Source organism: Patagioenas fasciata, chromosome 19 (genome assembly GCF_037038585.1).
Source record: "Patagioenas fasciata isolate bPatFas1 chromosome 19, bPatFas1.hap1, whole genome shotgun sequence".
NCBI lineage: Eukaryota > Metazoa > Chordata > Aves > Columbiformes > Columbidae > Patagioenas > Patagioenas fasciata.
The window spans coordinates 8,434,088-8,456,999 of record NC_092538.1 but is presented as its reverse complement, the minus strand read 5'-3'; the positions used below and the strand labels follow the sequence as shown (position 1 = coordinate 8,456,999).

Genomic DNA, 22,912 nt, shown 5'->3' with positions numbered 1-22,912 from the left:
GACTCTATCATTATTTCAGTTGGTGCTCAGCTTCAGCACTTACAATTTTGGTTTCCAGCAGAAAGCATTTCTGTAAGTTGTTTGAAGTCTTAGTTGTTGGAGAAGCACAGATGAGCAGAATCGCTGCCTGTCAGATATTGGCTGCTGTAAAATCCTATCCCTTCAGATCACCAAAAAGATGTCTCCTCAATTCATGGAAGAAACAGTGCTCTCAGACTGCTTATGCAGGGATTGGAGAAAGCCAGGAGCAATTTGGGATAATAGAAGGGATGACTTATGCACTTTTATGAGATATTTCTAAAACAGATGTGTGAGAGTACCCAGAACATTTAAGAAAAACATGGGATGACATAATGATAGGAACACAATATCTTTTCGTTTTGCCTGATATAATTAAAGAATACATGGTTGGTGGTTATGTGCCATTTATGTATTTAGGTAAAGCTTTCAGATGTTATTTGTCTCAAGTATAAACTAATCTGATTTGAGATAATTGTGTCCTGATATGAGGAAGAAATAGGAAGGAAAGGAGAGCAAAAGAAAAAAAGGAGTAAAAGATGAGTTGCTCTTCCTGGAGTTTGCTGTAGACAGGGACCACCTTGAAACCTTTCGTGACTGTGCATCTGGTGCTGAGAGCCTGGCAGGAGGTGAGTGTGGGGAGAGAAGGGACTTCTGTGCTTGGTCATGAGGGCACCATGTGAAGAGGAAATGTTGCAAGAGCTGCAGAGTTCCGTATGCAAAAAACTTGCAGAGTGAAAGGGGGTGTATGATCTCACTCTCTCTGAACTGAAACCTAACCGGTTGCCAAGTGGCTCTTTCTGCTCTGATGGTTCCGTGTCTAGGTGGGAACACAGGGGAGCTCCTTCCAACCTTAAGCCTCACACAGATTCACCTGGCAACTGCTGCTACCCAGAGCACTTTCTCAGCTCGGCTTGCAATGGGAGGAAAATTCCTGAGAGTGGTTCAGTGTAGGATGAGAATGTGAACTATGTCCAGGCTGAAGTCCATGGAACTCAAAAACCGGGCTCATGTAACTGTTTACTTTTTTCTAAAGGCTTCAGTTAAGTGGACTGTTTGTCACTGAACACATTTTTTCTGAAATACTAATTGTCTGCCACCAGAAATACGCAGCATCTGTGAAAAGATCACATTACCACCTGAGTGGAAATGGGTAGTGGACAAAAATCACTGTTGCTGCAGGTGGAGTGCAGGTGTCCGGAAAGAAATCTTTTCCGAGCATTGTACAAGCAAGCTATTACTTTCTGAGAAAAAGTGTTGTTGTGACAAATCTTGGTTTTTATTTTGGATAGGCTGGAAAGGTAAATTCTGGTACAAAGGTCTAAAAGCATCTGTCAGCTTGGTGCCTGGCTGTTAGGGAATCAAAAACTTCCTTAACACTTGCCTTTTGTTTTGAGCAGTGAACTTCTCTGATTAATCTCTAGCACTGTGCTGAACTCTCCAAAGTGCTTTTCAGGCCATACTTTAATTGGCCCCAAGCCAAATTATCTTAATTACAAACCACTTATCTGAGCTGATGGTTAGTCAACACAAATGTGACACAGCGCTTGTTAGAGCAGAAAATCAATCAGTGTTTAGTGTGGGCTGGATTGAGATTTGCAAATTGATAGGGAATGGGAGGGTTGGTTTGGGTCAGGAAGTGGTGCAGGGATGAGTGTGTGGAGTGGGCTTTCCCCCCCACCCTCCTCTCTGCTTGCAATTAGAGCCCAGCATCCTTAGCCCTCGTTTCTAAGGCACCTGCCAAAAAGTGTCAGTCGTTCACAATCTGGTTGAACAGCAGACCAGTGTATTAGCTTGGCATGCTTCTGCTGGCAAATCTAGCGTGACATGTACAGCCATATGCGTCAAGTTAGGTAATTTATATTGTTGATTTCCTGATCTTTGAGCACTACAGCTGACAGTCCTGTAGCCTCTAGTGTCATTTCTGGGCTTGTCCTGGAAACTACCGCTGGTAATGATAAATGTGCATTACTTCTCAATGTTTTAAACATTTGGAGGCAAATATATATGTAAAGGATAGGGGACAAAACAGACAGCCAGAAAATCTTATAGCTCCATCCACATCACTCTCAATGAAATACCCTTTCTTTACTTGTCTACCAGTAAGGATGTATTCCCCCAGTATCTAAGATAAGCTTATACTGACATGAAGTTTTATCTAAATTGTTTTGCCTGTCTTGTTCCTGTGCCAGCATCCATTTGACCCTTTGGTGAATCAATTTAAACAAAGTTTGGAGAGCAATGATGAAGGATAAAAGTTTTCTGTTTGTTTAGTTCCCTGACCTGTCGCATCACAGAGCTGAACGGATATTGGTCCCAGGACAGAGGAGAGAGAGGACCAGGCCGGACACTGCTGGGGATGGGCTGCATCACAGTCATGTCAGCTGGCTGGGTCAGCCTACAGCAGCCTGGGACTGCGCTCTGGCACTTCAGGGGATGCTTTCTGCGCTCTTCTCACATTGGAGGAGTGTCCGTAATGTAATGCGGTGCGAATGATGGCTCGTGTAGCTGTTCTCTGCTTATGCTACCGGGTTTTGATCTTGAAGTCAGTGTTAGTGCAGAGAAATTTGAGTTTGCTAGAGAGTTCTGCAGTTGTACTGGGGGGCTTTTGTGCCCTGGTGTGTGGGCTGATTGGCACTGAAACCTCCCAGCTTGTAAATGTGGAGCTAGGCCAACTGTTTGGAACGTAAGGTTGCCCAGAGCCCTGTCCAGCCTGGCCCGGGATGTCCCCAGGGATGGTTCATCCACCACCTCTCTGGCCAACCTGGACCAGGCTCTCACCACCCTCATTGTAAAAAATTTCTTCCTCATGTCTGACCTGAATCTCCCTTCTTTAGTATAAACCCATCACCCCTTGTCCTATCGCAACAGGCGCTGCTTAGAAGTATGTCCACACCTTTCTTATAAGGGTCTTCTTAGGGATCTTTCTTATAGGGATGCCCACTACTGCACTGCTCTTCAACAGGTTGAAAGGTTCCAAGGACTTTTGGGCCCTGTGGGACTCTTGAGCAAGGTGGATGTGTGGGGCAGTAGGACAAGGTTACTGTGTTGTGGTATCTGAGCGCGACGTTGTGATCGACACAGGCAGAAAGGGTAAAGGAGAAGGAATTCATTACACTGCCAAAACCTTTCGTGCGAGAGGTTGGACCTGGACATGTGCCCTTTCAGGGCATACATGCAAGTTCCTGCAATTTGTAGCTGCTATTGCTGTCACCACCAGTAGTGGCACCCAAGTAAATAAAATTCGGGAACGCCATCCTGCAATAGGAACTTCAAGAGGCTATTTCTAGATGGAATTGAAGCTCCATGTGATTTAGTGGACTGTAGCCTCATTGTGAGGGCAGAAGGCAACCAAAAGGGGTTTGAACTGGAATTCTTTAGAGTATTGTTGCTAACACAGTTGTGGGCAGCTGGATTAAACTATTTTGGAGCTTTACTCCTTTTTGACACCATACTAGCGCTCTTGTTAAAAGGGCTTCATAACAAGCTAAAGAAGCTTGGCAGTTGCTAGTGCAAGCCCATATTTTTAGATGCTCTATTGATTTTGGGTTTTTTAAACCCCAGAAAGAGATATTCTGGCAAAAGGCAATTAAAGAAACAACTTTAAAATGTGTATACTAAACACAAAGATTGTCACCCAGCAGGTAGGCTGGAGCGGCAGAGGCAGTAATGGTAATTAGTGCATTTTGGAATAATGGGGTTCAGCTTTGCAGGGAAGGGTGGTACCTGCATGTAGCTACTCCTGTGACCCATCAGCTGTTCCAGTAATTCTCCAGAACGTGGAATTTGTCAGATCACCAGACAAGTGTGTGCTGCCTTTGTGCTGCCTGTCACAGACACCGGGAATCCCGAGAATGTAAAGGACTCTGAAATTCCAGTTCTGTGCACTCGCCCTTCCCCTCCTCCTCTAGGGCCTAGTGGAAGCAGGAAAGGAGGTCAGGCTGGAAATACGAAGTCAAAGAAGAGGAATTTGTGAATATATAGCTGATAACGCCTATCACTCACCATACTTTGCCACTCCCCCCCACCCTCCCATTGTGGAAAGTATGATTAAAGTCAGCCGCTCCGCCCTGACTGTCTGAACCATACATCCAGGCACAAATGCCAGATTCTCTTCATTCCAGGCTGCTGACTTCAAGAAGGACTTGCTCTGACAAGCTGGAAATGAGGGCTGGCAGCTTCATCTGCGACTCAAAGGCTTTATCTCTCTTAGACACTCTTCCTAGCATTTCCCACAAATACTGCTCTGCTGGTAGGTGCTGTTATACACACAGGACGCCATCAGGCACTTATGAATAAAGCTTTATGTTGTGTAACTCCCCTTAGGACAGGCAAGGAAAGCTTCATAGAGCAGCTGGCATCAGGCCCAGAGGAGAGCTTGCTCTCCTTGCGCTGCAGTCTCGTTTTTTTGGGGAGTGGTAGGGACAGTCAGCTCAGCCTTTTGATTCTCTCATTTCCCTGCCAAGAGCTGGTGTCCTTTCCTCCACAGAAGTTCTACTGTCCAACCTTCATCTCCCACTCTGAATATTTCCATCAGCTGCTGATGCATTCATCTCCAGCTTCCACGGCATATTCGTGCAGTTCATCACCTTGGCCTCTCTTTCCTCTCTGGACTAACTCCCACCTGGGTGTCCCTTCACTTCTTCCCCACTTCACCGTGGCACACACAAGTTGGTTGACTTCTAGGATTGTTCTGCCTCCACCAGCAACTTCTGTTGCTCTGATCTTCCCTCCCAGCATTGTTGCTTCACTGCTGCTTCTGCTCAGTGAAGGTTGCCAACCATGTCCACCTGTTAGGGTTGTTTTGCACACACTTTTAAGTTGTCTCCTTTTGCTGTATATGCAGTATTTGTATTCCCTGACCTATCTCAATCAATTGATGAACTCAGCCTTCAAGAAATGCTTTCCCAGAGTGAAACCCATTTGAGAGATGTGATAATGGTTCTAGAGAGCATTTGTGCCACTCGTTGCAAGATGGACAAGCTCTTCTTTGGATGTTGTTTTCATTTCAAAATAAGTATTAGAGCAAGTGTATTTTTACATTCATATAATATTTAACATGTGAAATTGAGATAACCTCAGGCTTGATGCAGTGAGGCATGTACCCTGATATAAAAACCTATCATAAATCAAACTTAAGTAGTCATTAGAATTGTGACATGATTTCTGCTTGGAAGTTATCTTTGATATCATCATGTTGCTTCAGAAGAAGTTGGCCACTGTTATTTCAGGTTGTGGAGGGTGTGTATTTGTATATATTTTCTAAAAACCATAAGACCTACCAGTATCAAGTGTGTCTGCCCGGTCCTTCACAGATTTCACAATTGACTGTTAGTAGACAAAACTTCTTTTTGGTCTGATTTTTGAGGGAGGGCTGTTTTCTCACAGGCTGCAGCCTTGACTTATGGCCATAAAACTCATTGTGCTAAGCAGCAAAGGGACTCCACTAGTCTCGGCTCCAAATCTTTGCCCTGACTATGGGACTGTGCTTTCTGGACACTGTGTGAAAAAGATTGGTGAGACGAAAACTCTAATTTCTCCTTATCTAGCTTAATATGTATAAAGAGTATGCAGCTCTGAAACAGTGATGTAAGAGAATTAGAATTATTGCTATAGTGAGGATTTTGAACAAGAAGCCCGCATCAAAAAGTACCCATAGCACTTAACCTCTGTGGTTTATTCATCCTGGAGCAAGTGTAATTTAAAGTGACACCTCTATAATTGATGAAGTATCTGTTTACCATTTGTTTAATTACCAGTTTCAATGTCTAGAAAGCAGCGGATCAATAATTTACAGTGATGAACTTCCCTGTGTCCTTCTGTGTTTCTAGTTCAGCCATACAAACAATAGCTCCTGAAACAAGCCCTCAAGTTTTTATGCTTTTCTTTAGGTTATTGAAAAGAACTTCACCTTTATTCGTGCCACGGATGTCCTCCAGCACAACTGAAGCTGCTGGCAGAGCTGCCACTGACCTCAGCGAGGCAGCGTTAATCTCGGGCTTGCTGTGCACACTGTATCAGCTCTCATCTTTTTGCAGTCTCATTATTGTAGAGTGGCCAAGGCTGGGCTCCTGTCATTGCTACAACAGCAAATGATGCTGCCCTGGCAAGATCTTAGAGCTGTTAGAAGCTTTAAGCAAAGGAACCAAAGCTGCTGCCTGTGTTTTGTATGTATTTCTTACATTATAGGCTTTGATAACATGTATTGATTTTTTAATGGGAGATGCCTATTCTTGAGGCTTCCAGACCCTTCTTTCAGGCTAGAGCTCAGATTCCCTCATGGTCCTGTATCACTCGCTGTCCCCAAGGGGACCTAGAGAATCTATGCCAGTCAAATCAGAGGAAAGTGTTTCCTCCCCAGCGGAGCGAGACTTCTGACAGTTCCTGTTGTCATCCTCACTGCCATGGACAGCAGGGTTTGCTCAGACAGTATCAGAACAAAAGATCAAAAGAGATCCAACTTGTGTGAGATCTCCAAATCTGTGGCTTTACGAGGAAGGGACTGTCACCTACGCACAGGTGGCCTCCAGGCAGAAGGATCGCTTGTGCTGTTTTGAGGATGTGCTCATTATCTGCCGCAGCACAAGTGGATGCTTCCCCTTTCCTGTCTCTTACTCTAAGGGCTGCCAGTCCTCATCTTCTGACAGAGAGCAGAATGCCACGGGACAGCTGGTATTTCGGTTAACGCCACAACTGTCACAACCAGCCGATTACACCCCAGTAACAGGGAATTCCTTCAGGATCTCGTGTTTTGAGTTCGAGATCACAGCCCAGAAAATGTTTTTGTGTATATGGTAGGGTCAATAGGAAGATTGCCAGGCCTGCCTGTGACTGCATATTTTGTCTACCTCAGCAGGATTGATGCAGTTTTTCAACTACCCAGTGTAGGACTACAAGTGAATCAGAGAGAGAAAGAAAGGATTTGGACCTTGCCATGGCTGGGGAATGAATATTTCCATTCACTGCATAGGCCCATGTTTATCCAGATGTGGAACACGCATTCCTGAGAACCACAAAGGAATGGGCTCCTTGATTATTCTTTAATGTGTGTTTTGTCTTTGTTTTTTATTAAATCTATGTCCCTGATAATGCTGAAAATCTTGAAAATGCTGTGAGCAGTACAGCGTGGTTCCCTGAGCGAGCAGGGAGTTGAATACATGTCTTGGATACAAGATATTCCTTACACTTCAAGTGTGCCTGCTACATTGTGAACCATGTGTTTTTTTAACATAAACGTGATTACTTCCTATTTTGTTTTCAAAAAAACCATGATCTAAGGTAGTTTTGATTCAATAGGAATATCAGTTTTTAAAATGTCGGAAACCAATATTCTGGATCATTGGATGAGCACAAGCTGATGCAGGTGGATGCGGGACGTCCTTCTGAAGTGATGTCTGTATTTTCCTGGCCTCCTGGAATAGATTTGCCAACATGATGGCAACACATCATTCCCTGTTTATGATTAACTGAGGATATATCTATTTTTGGATAAAAATATTTGCAACTCGCTTTGTTCGCCGTGGGGTCTTCGGGGTGCTGTCAGACTGGTCAGAAGGAGGTTACCTCAGACAATACCCTTCGTCTGGTGGCTTTTTCCCTCTTTTTCAGAAGCAACAGAATAGAGAGGGTAAAGGGAAGCGGTTCAGACATGAGCCAGCTGCAATATCATCTGCCCACGTGCTCCCGCTGGTTGCCAGGCCTCAAGCCTGAAACGCTGCCAGATAGCCAGTCTGCACTGTGTGTCTACTTTTCTTTCGTCTGCTTTTGGAAACTGCTTAGGCCATTTCTTTTAGCATAATCTGGAATTTCTACAGATCGTTGGATACTCTTATTTTAGGTCCATGATCTAGTTTTACTGCAGACTGTTGTTGAAACCCCTTAAACTTTTCATAGAGGACTTATGCCATCGCTATAAATGTAAAGTGTTCTTTGTTCCCTTACAAAGAAGGGTTTGAAAGAAGTTCAGTACCGTATGTATTCCTAATAGTTTTATTAGAACTTATTTATAACTTTTCACTGCCCCAAAATAACCGCCTGCCTTAGGCCAACTAAGTCGGTTTGGGACAGAGAAAAAAAAACGTGGTGGAAGTACAAATTGTGCCTGTAAATGCTACACTTATAAATCATCAAATTAAAAACTACTCCACTTGTTTGAATGTCTAAAACATTGGCTGTGCCCTTTTTCAGGGCTCACAGGTCTTGGCTCCACTCGCTCGTTTGTACTTTGCTTACAGCATTGCTAAGTTTGCATTAAAAAAGTGTCACACCCAGAAGGAAAATGAATGAGAACTTGTTTCTCCCAGGTATCACCTGCTTCTGGCACCAGAATGAAATGTCGCAAGAATACTTGCAGATTGCCATGTTGTGGGTTTTTTTTCCCTGAGGAACCTATAGACATTGCATGGAACAAACCTGATTTGCTTTTTAATTGTTATGCAGCAGTTATTATGTGAGAGGAGGGACATAAGGGTATTTAATCTAAAATGCTTTCTTGTAGTTGGTTTTCCCTAAGAGTCGTAACCACTTACGCCTGTTGCCTGCCCATGTTTCCCCTCTTGCTATACAGGCAAGAATGTGAAATATCTAATTGGACAAAAATTAAGGGTCAGTTTAAAAATCTTCAGAAATCAAGATGTCCCGAAAGATAAGTTGCCTATGAAACATCCTCTTGGGACAGAATTGCTGTATGCCCTGGAAAGCTTAACACACCCTTGAGCGCACACCCTTTTCTGGCCGGGTTATGGGGCCAAGGGCAAGGTGTGAGCAGCTGGTGAAGAATGTACCTGAGAGCCTGGTTACACCCCAGCAATCCTCTGGAACAGCGCAGGGAGCTGGATTAATAAATCTCAGCTGTGTTCTCATCGGGACTGTGTGGAATAGTGCTTCAGCTGTCACAACTCTGTCTTACCGTCTCATCAATGAGTCTTTCAGAAGGGTAGCCTAGCTTGTCTTTTTTAAGTCTTTCATCCTAACTTTGCTGGGGCAAACGGACCATTTCAGCTCAAGGAGGTCCTACCAGCCAACATATTGAAAGTCTTCCCTGGGATTTGGCCTCAGGTCCCTCTAGAAGCTATGTAACTATGCAGGAGCTGCATTTGTAGACAGTAGATAGGACGTCGCAGGGCTACAGATATAAAATTAGTTGTATGTTTTGTCACAAACTGTCAGAAAAAAAAAAAAGAGTCTGGGTGTTAAACCCATCTAGGAATGTATATTGTACTAATTTCTGTGGCAGCGATGGGACTGTCAGACTGTGTTTGCTCAGCAGGCTTCTCTGCACTGGGAGATGAGAGCCCTGGCCTTATCCAAAGACAAAGCAGAGATGGAGAGATACCCCTCACTGGGGCTCACAGGGAAACGTGCCAGTTCTTTTATCCTAAGGTCTTTGTGAGCATTGTGGTAGGAACTCCCTTTCATTCGTGTAAGAAGAAGGAAAAATCTGGCTTTAACTGGGCTTGCAGGTTTTGCGTCTGCTGAAGTGACAGTAAAAAGTGCTGGTAAAAGGACAATGAAAGGTGTTGGAGTTGTTCTGCTGAGACATACACAGCTTGTTGTAGTCATGCACAAGTGCTGCTGAAATTGTTGGCCTGCCAGACCTTAACGCGTACAATTATGTGGGAGCACTTTGAAAATGAAGTTAAATGGCTCCTTCCATAAGCGCCCAATATCTTTACAGTTTAAAACGAGTGAGAGAGCTGTACAGTCACAAAACGCAGCAGCAAACCATCGTGCTCCGTGGATGTGCTGCTGGGGAAGGGCAGGTCGGGGAGCTGCCAGCCTTCCTTCTGTGTTAGCACTGGCCACGTCATGCTTTGGGACGTGACCGTCTCTTTTCTTGCCCTTTCCCTATCAGAAATGCGCTCAGCTCTGCTTTGCAGGTGCTATTTTGCAGATTTAAAAGCCTGTTCTTTTTCCTCCTGTGAAGAAAAAGCAAGGGCAGGAGAGAAAAAGGACACAGCAGCTCTAATTTGTACATTGAGTTTTCTGGTTTGGGCTGTGGGGGGAAGAGTCCTGGGTTAAATGCTGTTAAATGTCCATTTCTGTGGAAGGGAACGTTAGGTTACTATGTCCTGCCTTCCCGGAGAATACTGATGTGTGAAGAGCCAGTCATGTCCCTCCTCAGTGCTCTTGTACGTTCTTCTTTTCGAGACTGCAAACAGTTTAGTGCTGATCTGGCCTTATATAGTAATTTCCTATTATTAGAAACATTTCCTTGGGATCTTGCTCAGGGAGTAGCAGAGGGAAATCCTGTTTCCTTCATCTAACATGCAGGCAAAGCACCAGTGTTCACTCTTTCCTTATCTAGTGTCGCTAGAACAAGAAGTTTTTGTTATGATATGCTTTCCAGTCTTAATCCCTTTCTAGCACTAAGCCTCTTTTCAGAAATGCAGAAAAATAAATTTGAAGGAATAGGAACTGTCAGCCACCAATGTGAGCTGTAAAGCCTCTAAGTTCTGCCTGCTCTTTCTCAGCCATGTTTTCCTCTCTCGGATTTAGTCGTCCAAATGCTTTGGAAAACAAATTATCTTTTTCATGTTGGCTTGTTGGTGCAACAGGATATTTCACCTGGGTCTGCCAGAGTATCAATAGAAAGCTAATGGCTGGGTTAAAAAAGAGGAACGATTATATACTAAGGAGGGAGAAGTTCTCGTTTAACGTGCACCAAGAATGTGTTTTTAAAGGAGGGATTGGACACTGAAAGCATAGAGTTATGCACAGGCTTTGAACACTTAATTTTTCCTGTGAAAACATTTTTTCCCCTTAAAAGGAAGATGTAGGTCCTGCCACTGGGAGTGACTGTTTAGAAAGTCAGCTGGGAGGAATGCGCATCAGCTGAAGGAGTCAGGCTGTTTGCATTAACAGCTCCGTCAGAACAGCTCTTGAACAGCTCTTCTTGTCCTCGCCACGGACTCTGCAGGGGAGCTGCTTAAAACGATCCTATCAAAGGAAGGGCAAAGCAATCCAGCTGAATTAAGTGTTGTTTTTCAACTCTTTGCTATTGAAGTCAGTTCAACAATTGGATTCAGAATGGGTGGGGTGTGTTTGTAGAATCAGCTGAAGAGGCGACTGCCTTGCAGTCCTGTAAAACAACTGAGAGCCGTGACACGGGGCAGGAGAGCGACCGGCATCATATTGAGGGCATCTGGTAGTTATAAAGTGGGACTTTGTTCTGACGGTCGCTGTCAAAGCCAGTCATCCATTTCTGTTTCACTGGTTCAGCAGAGCGCGACAACGAGGAAAATTTATCTTGATTTGTTAGATTAACCCAGTTTTGGTTTTCATTCACGTCACAGCCCCAGAATTATTGTGTGTGTGCGGGAGCCATAACTAAACACGAGTGCTGCATATGTGCTTTTTAATCCACTGCTTCTCAAACCCATCATCAGAGATATCAAAAAGGTGAATAGCACTTACAGAGAAAGTGTTGGAGTCCAAGGGGAGGTGTGCATCTCCATCATCATTTTTTGTACTATTATTGTTTATTTGTGAAAGACTGAGCTTGGGAAGAAGACATATTTGGTGTTCTCACTGCTGAACCTTTCTCTAAACAAACAAAACCAGTAGTGACAGTTTTAGGCATTACAAAGCATAAATTAGAATCCAAAATAATAATTTAAATATCCTTTGTCTACTGGTTTTTTAACCCTTCTGGCCACACCTATCATGTTTTTAAGCTTTTGTCTCTAATCGTGTAAACGCATTCACACAAAATCGGAGAATTCGGAGAATTTGCGATGTCATGAAGTGTGCAGTAAAACTAAGGAACTGTGCCACCTTGAGACCCCTTTTGAGTGAGTATAATGGGCTTTTGATTTAACCTGCAGTTTGATAGCTGAGGAGGAATGTTGTGTCTCCGAGGTCCAATGTCCTGTGTCCAGGCTTCTGTTCGCAGCTACTTGTTTTGGGGACAGCTGGCTACTCTCTGCATGGGGAAAGAGGAGATGCATTAATACAAACAGAAAGAGGTTAGAAAACAGACAATTCTTAGTAGATGCTAAAGGTATGGGGAAGAGGTTCTGCCTCATTATTGAGCCTGTCAGAATATTTAGTGTTGGTTCTTTAACAGGACATTGATTTATCCCATTATCATGCAGTCACATGTTCATTCTCTGCTGAAACGGGGGTTTCTTCCAAAGCAATGGGCCAAATGTTCTTCAGAATCTTCATTTTCTGCTATAGGGTGTCTTAGGCATTTTAACCAGTTTTAAATCAGTATAGTCTGCACTGCAGGACACGTGTGATAGGTTAAAGACATTTCTATTTTTCATTTAAGACCTGCAAGAGGAAGGGATCTCGAATTCCTGGCCTGTTTGGGGTGGTTTGTTTCCCATGGTATCCTTGCCAAGTGCTTTCTAATTATGGAATGTGTGTTATTCTGTAGTTCTTTTGCAACGCAGAAATAATGAGTATTATAAAAATCCAGAAATAAAAAAAAATGCAATTGACAGACGAGCTTGACAGCTTTTGGAATAATGTAGGTGCGATCCACATTGACTTTTGAATAGCATAAACGCAAGCCAGCGCCTCTTACCTGCAGATTTAACTTGTGCAGTGCAATCTGCACAGCAGAGGGAAGGCTGGTTTGTTGGTGCCGGTTTCGTGGGGCCAGATTCCTGTTTTGTTTTGTTTCAGTAGAGCCCCTGCTCGCGGGTGTCGCTCAGCGAGTCACGCACGGCTCTGCCAGCCGGTCGGAGCAGGGCCGACAGGAAAGCTTTCCAGTCCCCTTGCTTTGAATGTGAAATTGTATGCAGGGAATCAGCTGCTTATCAGCAACGAGCAGAGCGATCCCAGCGCTCTAATCCAGGTCTGTGAGTCACTTCTAACTGGTGAGGCCTGGAAAACTTGATTCATAACCTCTGCCTGTAGTTGCCTGTAGTGGTGACACAGACCTAGGCAGCCATCCTCAGCACAAATCACAGACAAGGGCTGGGCTCTAATACTGGGAAGGAAGAGCCTGGTTTTATCACCTTAATTGTCTGGGATCAAGATCTTCTAAATTAAAATTATGTTGGTTACCTCTGCTTTCCAATTATATTTTTTTCTCTCCCATTTTAGTCTGGCCCACACACAAGAGTGTTTTCCTCACCAACAAGAGCTGGGCCGTAGTTTGACCACAGAAAAACAAAAGAACAAAACATTTTGAGTAAAGGCCTTGCCAGTGAATAAATAAAAAAGTTCACCTGCACGAAAAAGCAAGGAAATGTGTAAAAAAATGTACTTCTGAATACTGGGCTCTTTATATTCTCTTCTTATGTAGCATTTCCAGTGATGAGACGTGTTCTGAGAAGCACTAGGAGATGCAAACTAGGGGAAAAGTCAGGTTGTTAATGTGAAGATAACTCTGTGCTAATACTTAACTTAAAATTATAACATGAATTTTATTGACTCTGTTGTTTGGCTGCAACTAGACTGATTTGAGAAATGATGATGGAGAACTGACATATTCTCTTCCTGAAGGTCTAGAGCCGCCAGGCTACAGCTCTAATTATACCTGGAAAACTCCTGGCTCCGGGCTCGCTGTTGTGATGCGGTAATGGCTGATGTGTCTCCATTTTTGGAAATGTAGCTTAGATTACCTTTGATTTTTACCTGTGCTCCCACAACAGGCCAATGCTAAACCCACCTCTGAAACATGTCCTGAGGCTGCTTCCATTAATAATTCACCAAAATCCTCAGCTGGTTGATGATAAGTGAATTAAAATAATGCCAGATAGTTGTGCAAGAATTGAGAGGTACTACAAATAATTTGTCAAAATGGAATCTAATGAGGGCAGAAGAGCCAGTCGGTACCACAGCTCTTCTCAGAAGCGTTATCCAAGCTTCATCGCAATCCCTTCTGAGTGCTGGCACCCTCTTCCTGTGACGAATGACGTCCAGCACAGCGCAGGATCTCTGGGATCAGTGCCTTGGGTCAGAGCTAATTAGAGAGGAGTGCTGCACCGAACCACCACGATCATCCGCTGCATTTCTGGGGCTTTAAATAGCCTCGTGTCTGAGCAGTGGCCACGCACGGTCTTGTTTTACTTTAAAAAGCTTTCAAGTAAAGCAAGTAGCTTCTTGATTTAAATCTTTTTACTTTCAAGTTTGACTTTACCCTTTCTGTAATAGGATTTGAAGAGCATGCATTTTGATAAGAAAAAAAACCAAACAAGCCAAACCTTTAAGGAGAGCAGGCTCCAGATAGTGCCAGCCATGAAATATCAGCAGTTGAGCTTGGGAATGATTTCATGTGTGTTTTCAGTGGTTAGAGAACATGCCTGTTGGTGCTGCAAAATTTGAGCGATTGCTGTCACAAGGGACCACTTTAAATGGATTCCAGCATTGGAGGTGCTTGTAATGTTGGTTCTGGGCAGGTATGTACAGTAGGGCTTGCTCAGTAGTGCTGCCTGGGGTCCTGCACTCAGATCTGATCTGAGTCTCATACACTTCAAAAGGCTTTTTGGCCCTTAGAGAAAGATAATTGGTTTGTTTCAGTTTTTTTCTGTTATCCTATGATCATGAGAAAAGCCTTCCCCACTTAAGAAAATAAAAATAATATCCTACAAAAGAGTTTTACGGTGACAAAAGTCAGTTTGTCACCTCTGTTCACCTGTGTACGGCAGTCAGCTGGTGATGACAGCAGACATTGTGTGATAGTGACTCGAGTGGGACACCTACATTTCTGAACTATTTGAACAGATGCAGGAGGCAATCTGCAGCAGTCTCCTTTCAGAAGGTGACACACAGCAGGAAAGATGATGTCACCATTAATTTTTATAAGATTCTGGTGGAAAATTAGGTGCTGTTTGGATCAGTGGGATGTTTGCCCTGTGTAGATGTGGCCACATGTATTTAGAGCAAATGACCTCTGAAAATTCAGCCGATGAGTTTGTAGCGTTAGACTAAGTTTGAGCCCTCCTAACTGCAGGTGCAAGTTATGTGTTTTGCCTTCATGTGTTCGTGTGGTGCCTTTTTTGCTGTGAGTGAACCTGCATCTAGTTTGCCATTTTCCATGCTCTTGGCTCATTGTAGAATCCCATATTACAGGTCACTTGAAGAGAGGACTTTGTTAGAAGGGTGGTATAACGAGGAATGGGTGGCGATATGCTTTGTGCAGATTGTGATTATCTGTGTGGGGACACTTGCAGACACCCATGCATCTTCTTCATTAGCTGCTATGAGTCACATCAAATGGCTGACTAATTTTTTTAGGTACTGCTTGGAAATGGAGGGACAGAACTCTCCCCCAGCTCTGCATGCTCTCACGTGAGCTACTTGTGACCTGAAATAACCTGAAGTGTAGTGTACCTTGGCTGGGCTCTGTGCCAGGGCAATGTATCGTCTGTGACAGATCTGTAGCTTTATTGCTATATTGGTAATTCATTTTAAGATGGGCACATAGCTTAGAAAAGCAAAATAATGGATAGAATCATAAAATAATTTTAGGTTGGAAGGGACCTGTGGAGATCGCTGGTCCAACCTCACTTCCAAGCAGGGCCGGTTTCGATCAGGTTGCTCAGGCATTATCTGGTTGAGTCTCAAATAGCTCCAAGGATGAAGTTTCACAACTTCTTGGGGCCCCTGTTCCAGTGTGTGACAGCACTGATTGTGAAAAAAATTTCCTAATCTCTCATTGGAATTTCCCCTATTCCAGCCTGCCTCTCGTCCTTTCACATTCCACCTAATGGTAGCAAAACCTGCATAGACATTTTGATTTTGGTCAGAATGCCCTTATCTCTGGGTGGCGCTGCTTTTCCATGCTCTTGGTGTAGCTGTGGCCATTGATGTTTTTGTGTGAGACCAAACCCTTATGACCTCAGAGACAGGTGAACGTGCTGCTTCTGTTTGCAAGGACTAAAGGCAGCGGTGGTTTGATGGTGTCCTACAAGGAAGTGTCTTCTTACCACAGGTTATTTTGTGATAAGGACCTTGGGTGTTTTGAGAGTGGATGTCTCAAAATCCTTCTGGAATAAAATACTGCTGATGTTGAATCCTCGCAAGGGCAGACAAGGCAAACTATGTCTTACCCCTGCTCTCTGAAGTCCTTTGATTTGCTGGGAGAGTGACAAGCATCATTTTAAGACCAGGAGATTTTGCTGTGGTTGGGGTGAGTTGGGAGGGGGCTCAGGGAGCCTCTTAGTGCCGCTGCTTCAGTGCAAAAACTTGCTGTAAGGGAGCATATCCCATCCTGCCTGCTGTGGGTTTGCATGTTGGGCTCTGCACCAGGTTTTCCAGCGCCTGTGATTACTTTTATTTCCGTTTTTCCCTGTCACTGGGCAGCAGGATTCCGCAGGCAGGGGACAGCGGGCTCCGTGTCTCTTGTGCTGCCTCTCCTGAGCTGTGCTCCTCGGCTCTCCTCTTTGGGAGGGGACGAGAGTTCCTTTCCCTCTCCTTGGAAAACGCCCTCTCCAGGGTGCTCCAGTAGGAACCAGTGGGAGGGAAGGGAGTTCTGGCCGCACCGAAAATGTCATGAAAAAAAAAAATAGAAAAAAGGCAACTGACAGAAGAGAGAACTTGTCCTCAGATTCCTGCGTTTTGTAGCAGCGTAAACTAAGTCTCTGCAAGTGCTGCAGGAGCTGGCAGGAGGCAGAAATGAAGTTCAGAGGCGCGGTAAGATTTACTTAACTGTTTTGGTGGTTCTGCAGCTTTCGGATGTGTATCTAATCTTGAGAGGAAGGGAGATAAATGTTCAAGGTCTCAGCAGGAAAGTGAAACGCTTCAGCCTACTTTGTAAAAGACTCCTTTTGTTGGGAAGTTACCCAGGAGATCCAGGTTTTGAGGAGGAAATCCAGGTGGGAGTTGAGAAGGTGGGAAGAAAGGGGGAAATCCGTGCTCTGCGTTGGGGGAGAAGAAAGGGTGGAGCTTTTGCTTTGGGTGGAAGGGGCACACGAGGATGTGAACGTACTACACTGGTACTGGGATCTGCTTGTGTCCTTCCCAGGGACGTGGGCTTCTCTCTGTGACTGCCACCCTGGGGAAGAGCAGGAAATACCTGTTTAAGGACTCAGTTCCTCCAGGCTGTATTTACTTTAGCAAAACTTTGTCCGTGTTTTAGCAGCAACTGGAAAGCCCAGGTCTGCGTACTGCATTGCAGGACAACCACCGGGAGCTTTGAAAAATTAATGTGTGGCGAAATATTGAGAAGCCTAGGATTGTTACCTGGAAAAAGAGATGAGTAAGAGAGGAGGGGAAAAAATATACAATAACGCCACAGAAAAGGCAGATTTTGAGCTCTCTTTTCCTGTGTTGCAACATAGGAAGAGGGACATTAGGTTAAAAGTTGCCAAAGAGATGCAAAGATTAATTTCATACAATGCATAATTTGACCATGGAGTTCACTGACACTGGAAGATGTTGAGGTCCAGAATGAGGGAACGTTACAAAAAATAATGCATGTGGGGTTTTGTCTGGGTAAGAATGTTCAAGGCTTTAATTGGTAAACTTACCCAGTTTAGGAAGAGAAGATTTGAAAATGTCATGTATGTAAATTTAAGCATTCTGACTGTTGAAGAAGAGTTAGCATGGGACTGGAGCATCCCATACCTGCTCGATCTAGAGATCCTTGCCTGTTTTCCCAAATAGTCTAGTGTTGATCTCTGTCTGAGAAAGGGTCGTGGTGATGAAGGGAAGCACAGAGCTTCTGGAGGACCTGCCCAGTTCCAGCAGCGCATTTGAAGCTGGAGATGCTGCTGCTCGAGAGGCTTGTGCTTGGATTTCTGTGGGCATGGAGGACTGCAGGAGCCAGCAAACCTCTGCGCAGCCGGGGATGGAGGGAGAGGGCTCTAGATGTGATACGTGAGAGTGCGATAAGCGGCGATGTTGTCTTGGGTGGTGCTTGATGTTCTCCGAGAAAACATGTGGGTGTGGAAGTGCCCTTCGCATGCCCTGGGAATGCACTGCAGAGCTCGTTCTGTTTGCGAAGTTTTATTATCTTGGAAAGGCGCAGTGGTCTGAAATGGTTGTGTGGGGTGTGTGGAATCCAGCGAAGAAAGTGGGAGCGTTTGGTGTGGGGAAGGGCAAAGTGCTGCAGGAGTAACGGTGTGAGACCTGCAGTTAGCGGGGGAAGGACGGGTGTGATTAGAGGGGAATACGCCAGGGATGTGTGTTCAGAGGCGAATACGCCAGCAGATATCAACAGTGAACAACAACATGGGGTCAGCATCCCATTGCTGGCAAGCTGGGGGGCAGGGGGAGCACATGCATGTGTGATTCTTATCTGTAGGGTTTGAGTTTCTGCTCCCCTCTCACCTGCTCGGTCTGGAAGCCAATGGCAAAACTTACTTGCGATGTCAGTGATGTGAGGTTTTGCTTTTCGTGCCATCAGAAGCCATGGTGGGATGTGCAGGCTTTTGAGCTCGTGGCCTAGGTGGTCTTGCTCTGTATACTGGGACCTTTTAACTAGCAACAGCTTGGGTCATCTGCTCAGGAGCAAAAATGTCAGCTCCCTAAATATAGAAATTCAGTGTATTTACTTTTCCTGCCTTGGTGATCTTTCTGGTTTGCCCAGTTCATTTTTCGTACTGCTATTTTATATTTAGCTTGTTGATTGAAATAGCATCCCCTCTTAGGGCTAAACAGTTTTCTTCTCCTTCAAATCAGTTCTTATAACTGCTTTTTTCTTTTCACTACTAGTTGTTTCTCATTTTACCTACCTTTCTCCCCTCCTCTCCAAACAGTGTTATAGAAAAATATAATTATGTTATAAACACTGAAGAAAATTTATTACTTGCTTGCCATGCAAATCTCCATGGTTTGCTTTGGTTTCTGATCCATCATAATTTCCATTTCTCATCTACATTTGAGCTCCTTAGAGATGGATTCTTACTGTTCTAAACATTGCACATGTCAAATGCCATTGATTCATATATTTAGAGTCATAATTGCAGTGATATCCACTTGTTTAATGATTAAGTTTTTTGTTTTCACAGTTCTAACTCCCCACAACCTACATGCGTTTAATAGATACTTAAAATAATGCACACAATGTGATACACTGCTCACATTTCCCATTCTGCTTTGCATTTTAGGGTGGGAGTTTAAGTGGTTCTGTAGCTTGAAAAGTGAATAAGAACTTTATACTTCTAGGCAATTTGCTATAGGCACATAGCAAGTCTTTGTGAGAGCAGAATAAGCTCGCTTACTTATTTCATATTATTTTATGATTAAATGTATTCAGGTTTGTCCCTACTTAAAATATATATTTTTTACAGGGATTAATCAAGGAACTGGCAATTCTCTCTCCTTAATATAATTTTTGAATAGTGTATTCTCCAGTTAAATCCATTCAACGTGTGTTTTAGGATCAGGAGGGAAGTATCAGAGAGGGAGAACCACGTCCTGAGCATGGGCAAGTGCCCCCTGACTGCAGACATTCCTTTGCTGGCCATGTATTGCTCTAAAAGAAGCAAGAATAAAAACCGATTCTGCTAGAAATGGTCCTTGAGTGGCAGCTGCCGACATGGTAACTTTCTTTGCAAGTTGAAGTTCTTCCGTTTAACTCTGCTATTCTGTGTCATTTGATCCCGTTTGGTCTGACAGTTGTGATTTTTCTCAAGTTGTCTGCTCAGAACAACTTAGCACCTTGTGGGAGGCGCTGCACTCTTCATTGGACTTACACAATGAAAAGCAAAATTAAACCTTTCATTTTATTATTACATTTTTTCATCAAACAAGTCCAGTACATGAGATTTGTGTTGTGTAAATCACGGTCTGAGCTCCAATGGCTTCGGAAAGCGCATATAAATCCATGCGGTTGTTTGCAGAGGGTTTTTACGTGAGGTGCGGAGCAGCCTCCCGGGGCGCCCTCCTTGCACCCCAGCTGTTGACTCACAGGGTTTTCTGTGTTGAAAATGTGCAGGTAACTTTCCATGTGGCAAAAAGGAGGAGGATCCCGAGTGGCTGCACTTCAGTCTGTCAGGGTTTCGCTGGCAGGCGGCAAGTGCTTGACTGAGATCCCTTGGTCCAGGGCCACCTCGGTTGTTTTCATTATTGCTTTCTCTGTGTAAAAGGAAAGAAGAGCTATCCCATTCTGCACCTCAGGAACTGAGGCCTGGATAAAACAGTGGATTTCTGTCTGCTCTGCTGTCTAGCCCATGCCGTGTCCAAACCTTTTCCCAGGCTGTAGAGCGGAGTAGAAATCAGAGGAATTTATTTCTTTCCTTCCTGCAGCTTTGGCATGGCAGTGAAGAATGTCATACTAGCCAGGAGACAAATGCTTCTTAACTGCCACCTCCCCACAAGAAGTTCATTCTTGCTTTAGACTTCTTATTGTCTTCCAGAATCTAATCTGGATTTCCCTTCCCACTCATATTTGGTTCTTGCCTGTTCTTCCGTTCCCGGCTTTGTAACTATTTGTGGGACCTGCAGATCAATCATCTTTCACTTGATGTCAAGATAAAGATGCCTGCGTCTTTCCATACGGCACCTGCTTCCTATGGTTGTTTTAGTGCAAGTCTCCTGGTCTGCTGAATAGATACCAGCTAATTTCTAAAGGTGCCTTGTTAGAGGAAAATATTAAGGCATAAATTTTAGATGCAGAAGCAGGAATCTTGCTTACATTGTGTGACTTTTCTTCCTAAATCAGATGATTATAACATAGGTCTATTAGATCTCCGTGTCCTAGGCAGAGGAAAGTCTCATACTTTGGCATTTAGCATCGTCTAAAAGAAAACTGTTTGTTTGCACCTTCATAACAACATGTCAGAGACTTAACTAGTTCAGTTTAGGGAACTCTTTGGTATAGTCTTGAGTGCTTTTGAACTCCCAGGAGCGATTTGAGAAGGGTATTTTCTGGTCTTGTTGACTCTGTAGCATGAATATAAAGAAAGGCTGGAACCTCGGCCAACCTAAACCTGGCTCTGCAGGCTACATTGAGCAGCACCAGTGTACACCAGCTCAAAGTCTTTCCCAAAATTTAATCACACGGAAGAAAAAGGCATGTGGAAGTAGTACTGCTTTGGTAATTGCACTGGCTTGGTCCCCACCATTCAGAAGTGACGACTTTTCCTGTCCTGGCAGTGAGCCACTGTTGTGCTGATGGCTCTGGAGAACAGATTAAAAGCCAAGAGTGGGTTAAAATAGTGTGGGAATGAGTCCCTTGGAACTGCACCTTGGGGTGGGTTTGAGAAACGTCACGGCGAAAGTCAGCGTGTGCTCACTCCAGCAGCAGTGACCACCAGGACAGTGATTTTGGTTTGGGAGGAAAAGTGAGTTTGACAGAGAAGGCGCAGGCACTCCAGTGCCCACGGGCACCAAGATCAGATGGAGATTGCTCAGATTTTTGCAGTTCCCTCTTTGCAGTCTGTGCCGGTTGTGCCCTTAGCATGGGATATCCTGAAAAGGTTGGGATCCTGAGCCTGGTCCTTGCGATTCCTGCAGGCAGCTGCACATGGCAGAGCTGAGTCAAGGACCTGTTACTGTCAGAAGGGCCCCTGTGCTCCCTGTCCCCCTCGCCCTGGGTCTGACATTCCCCTTGATCCCATGGGAAGGTGGTTGAGCTCCCTGCGTTGACAGAAAACTAACAGCTCCTTTTTTTCCTGGTCGTTGCTTTGCTGGCTTCAACACGGGTTCAACTTAGAGACAGGTACTTGTGTCAACACATGCCAGGGAGGCAAAGTCCAGAGGAGGGGACGTGTCCCAGTTTGGTGCTGATGAGCTGTTAGACTCATCCCTTGGGTGGTGGTTTCACAAGCACTTAAAAATGGCAGGAACAACAAAAAAATGCCCGTCTCTACTGCTGTTCCCAATCTCGTGCTACCACATCTGTCTGCCATTGCAAGTGATTATATGTGGAACCAGTGTGGGAGAAGACCTGGATTAAAATAATTAAAAATTATAAAAATGAGTTAGTTTTAATCCAGGTCAGATTTCCAGTCTAATTTATTGCACAAGTACTGGAGCCAGGGCAAGCCAGGGGGTGCAGCTGTGCAGGGGACCAGCGGGATGCTCCTTTCGCCTGTGTTCACAGCTTGTCTACCCTGCTCACTCCTAGCAGCTCCAGGGAAAACTGATTTTCGCAAGGAAGGGTCGAATCAGACCCTCACAGCCTGTATTCTCCTCATTATGTGGAAAAACCCTCCCTGCCCCAGGGACTTGAGGGTTCTCCAGGCTGATCTCTTGCATAGCACAGAGCAGAGGATGTCGCAAATGAATTGTACGTCAGCCGGAGGCGCTTTGGCAGAGATAAATCCATCCGCTGCAAAGACACCGAGGGAGCCAATCCTGTCCATGGGCAGGCTGCTTTAATGGTTAATTAGCTTTACAGTAACATATTAAACCCCCCAGACTGGGTTTTCTAGCATTAATTTACAACCACCAGATTTGATATCTGCCTACCAACATTTTAGTTATTTTAATTTATTCAGTGCCCTAATGTCACACTCATCATTCGGTAGGAACATATGGTTCATCGTGATTATTTGCTTCTAAATAGTGTTTTCTTTCCCCACTTTCTTCCTTCTGCATTACTGGTCTAGTTTGCGAAAAGGATTTATTTTCCCCTCGGTTTACATTGCATCTGTTGAAGTTATTGGCAGTCAAATAGTTAATGTTGACTTTTAAGTTGGTGGTAGACTTGGACATAAGCAATAAAGCAAATGCTGGCACAGAGAAGCGCATATTGCTCAGTTGTGGTTTATGACTGACGTTTATATTTGCATTGAATTTGGGCTTGGAAGGGTACGACACTGTGGTTGAAGTTTGTATTCTGGAGAATTGGACTAAGTAACCCGGTTGCATTTATCACTGAAAAGCTGCGTTTAGGTGGGTTTTTTTAAACTGACTGAAAACTTCAGGTAGTGATTTTGTTCTCATGGAGAGAGGTTGGAGTTGAGCGAGAAGAAAATGTGTGAAGGAAAGAGAAAATTGCTTCTCCTTCAATGCCGGTTCCAGGGGCGGCTGATGCCGTTTCTGTGCT

The 22,912-nt window shown here is 44.4% G+C and overlaps 1 protein-coding gene across 4 annotated transcripts in view; it reads left to right on the top strand.

Annotated features, from left to right (window-relative positions):
- MYO1C (myosin IC) overlaps positions 1–22,912 on the top strand; it is a 52,655-nt gene that overhangs the window by 9,071 nt on the left and 20,672 nt on the right. Inside the window, exon 1 of one of the 4 annotated variants that reach the window (XM_065853110.2) lies at positions 16,418–16,608. The exons of 2 other annotated variants lie outside the window; for them this stretch is intronic. In XM_065853110.2, the coding sequence (XP_065709182.1) occupies positions 16,591–16,608 (18 nt within the window). In that variant the 5' untranslated portion in view covers positions 16,418–16,590. Of the gene's footprint in view, positions 1–16,417; positions 16,609–16,767; positions 16,791–22,912 lie in introns of those variants that run through there. One more of the 4 variants, XM_071817058.1, reaches the window with a different exon arrangement.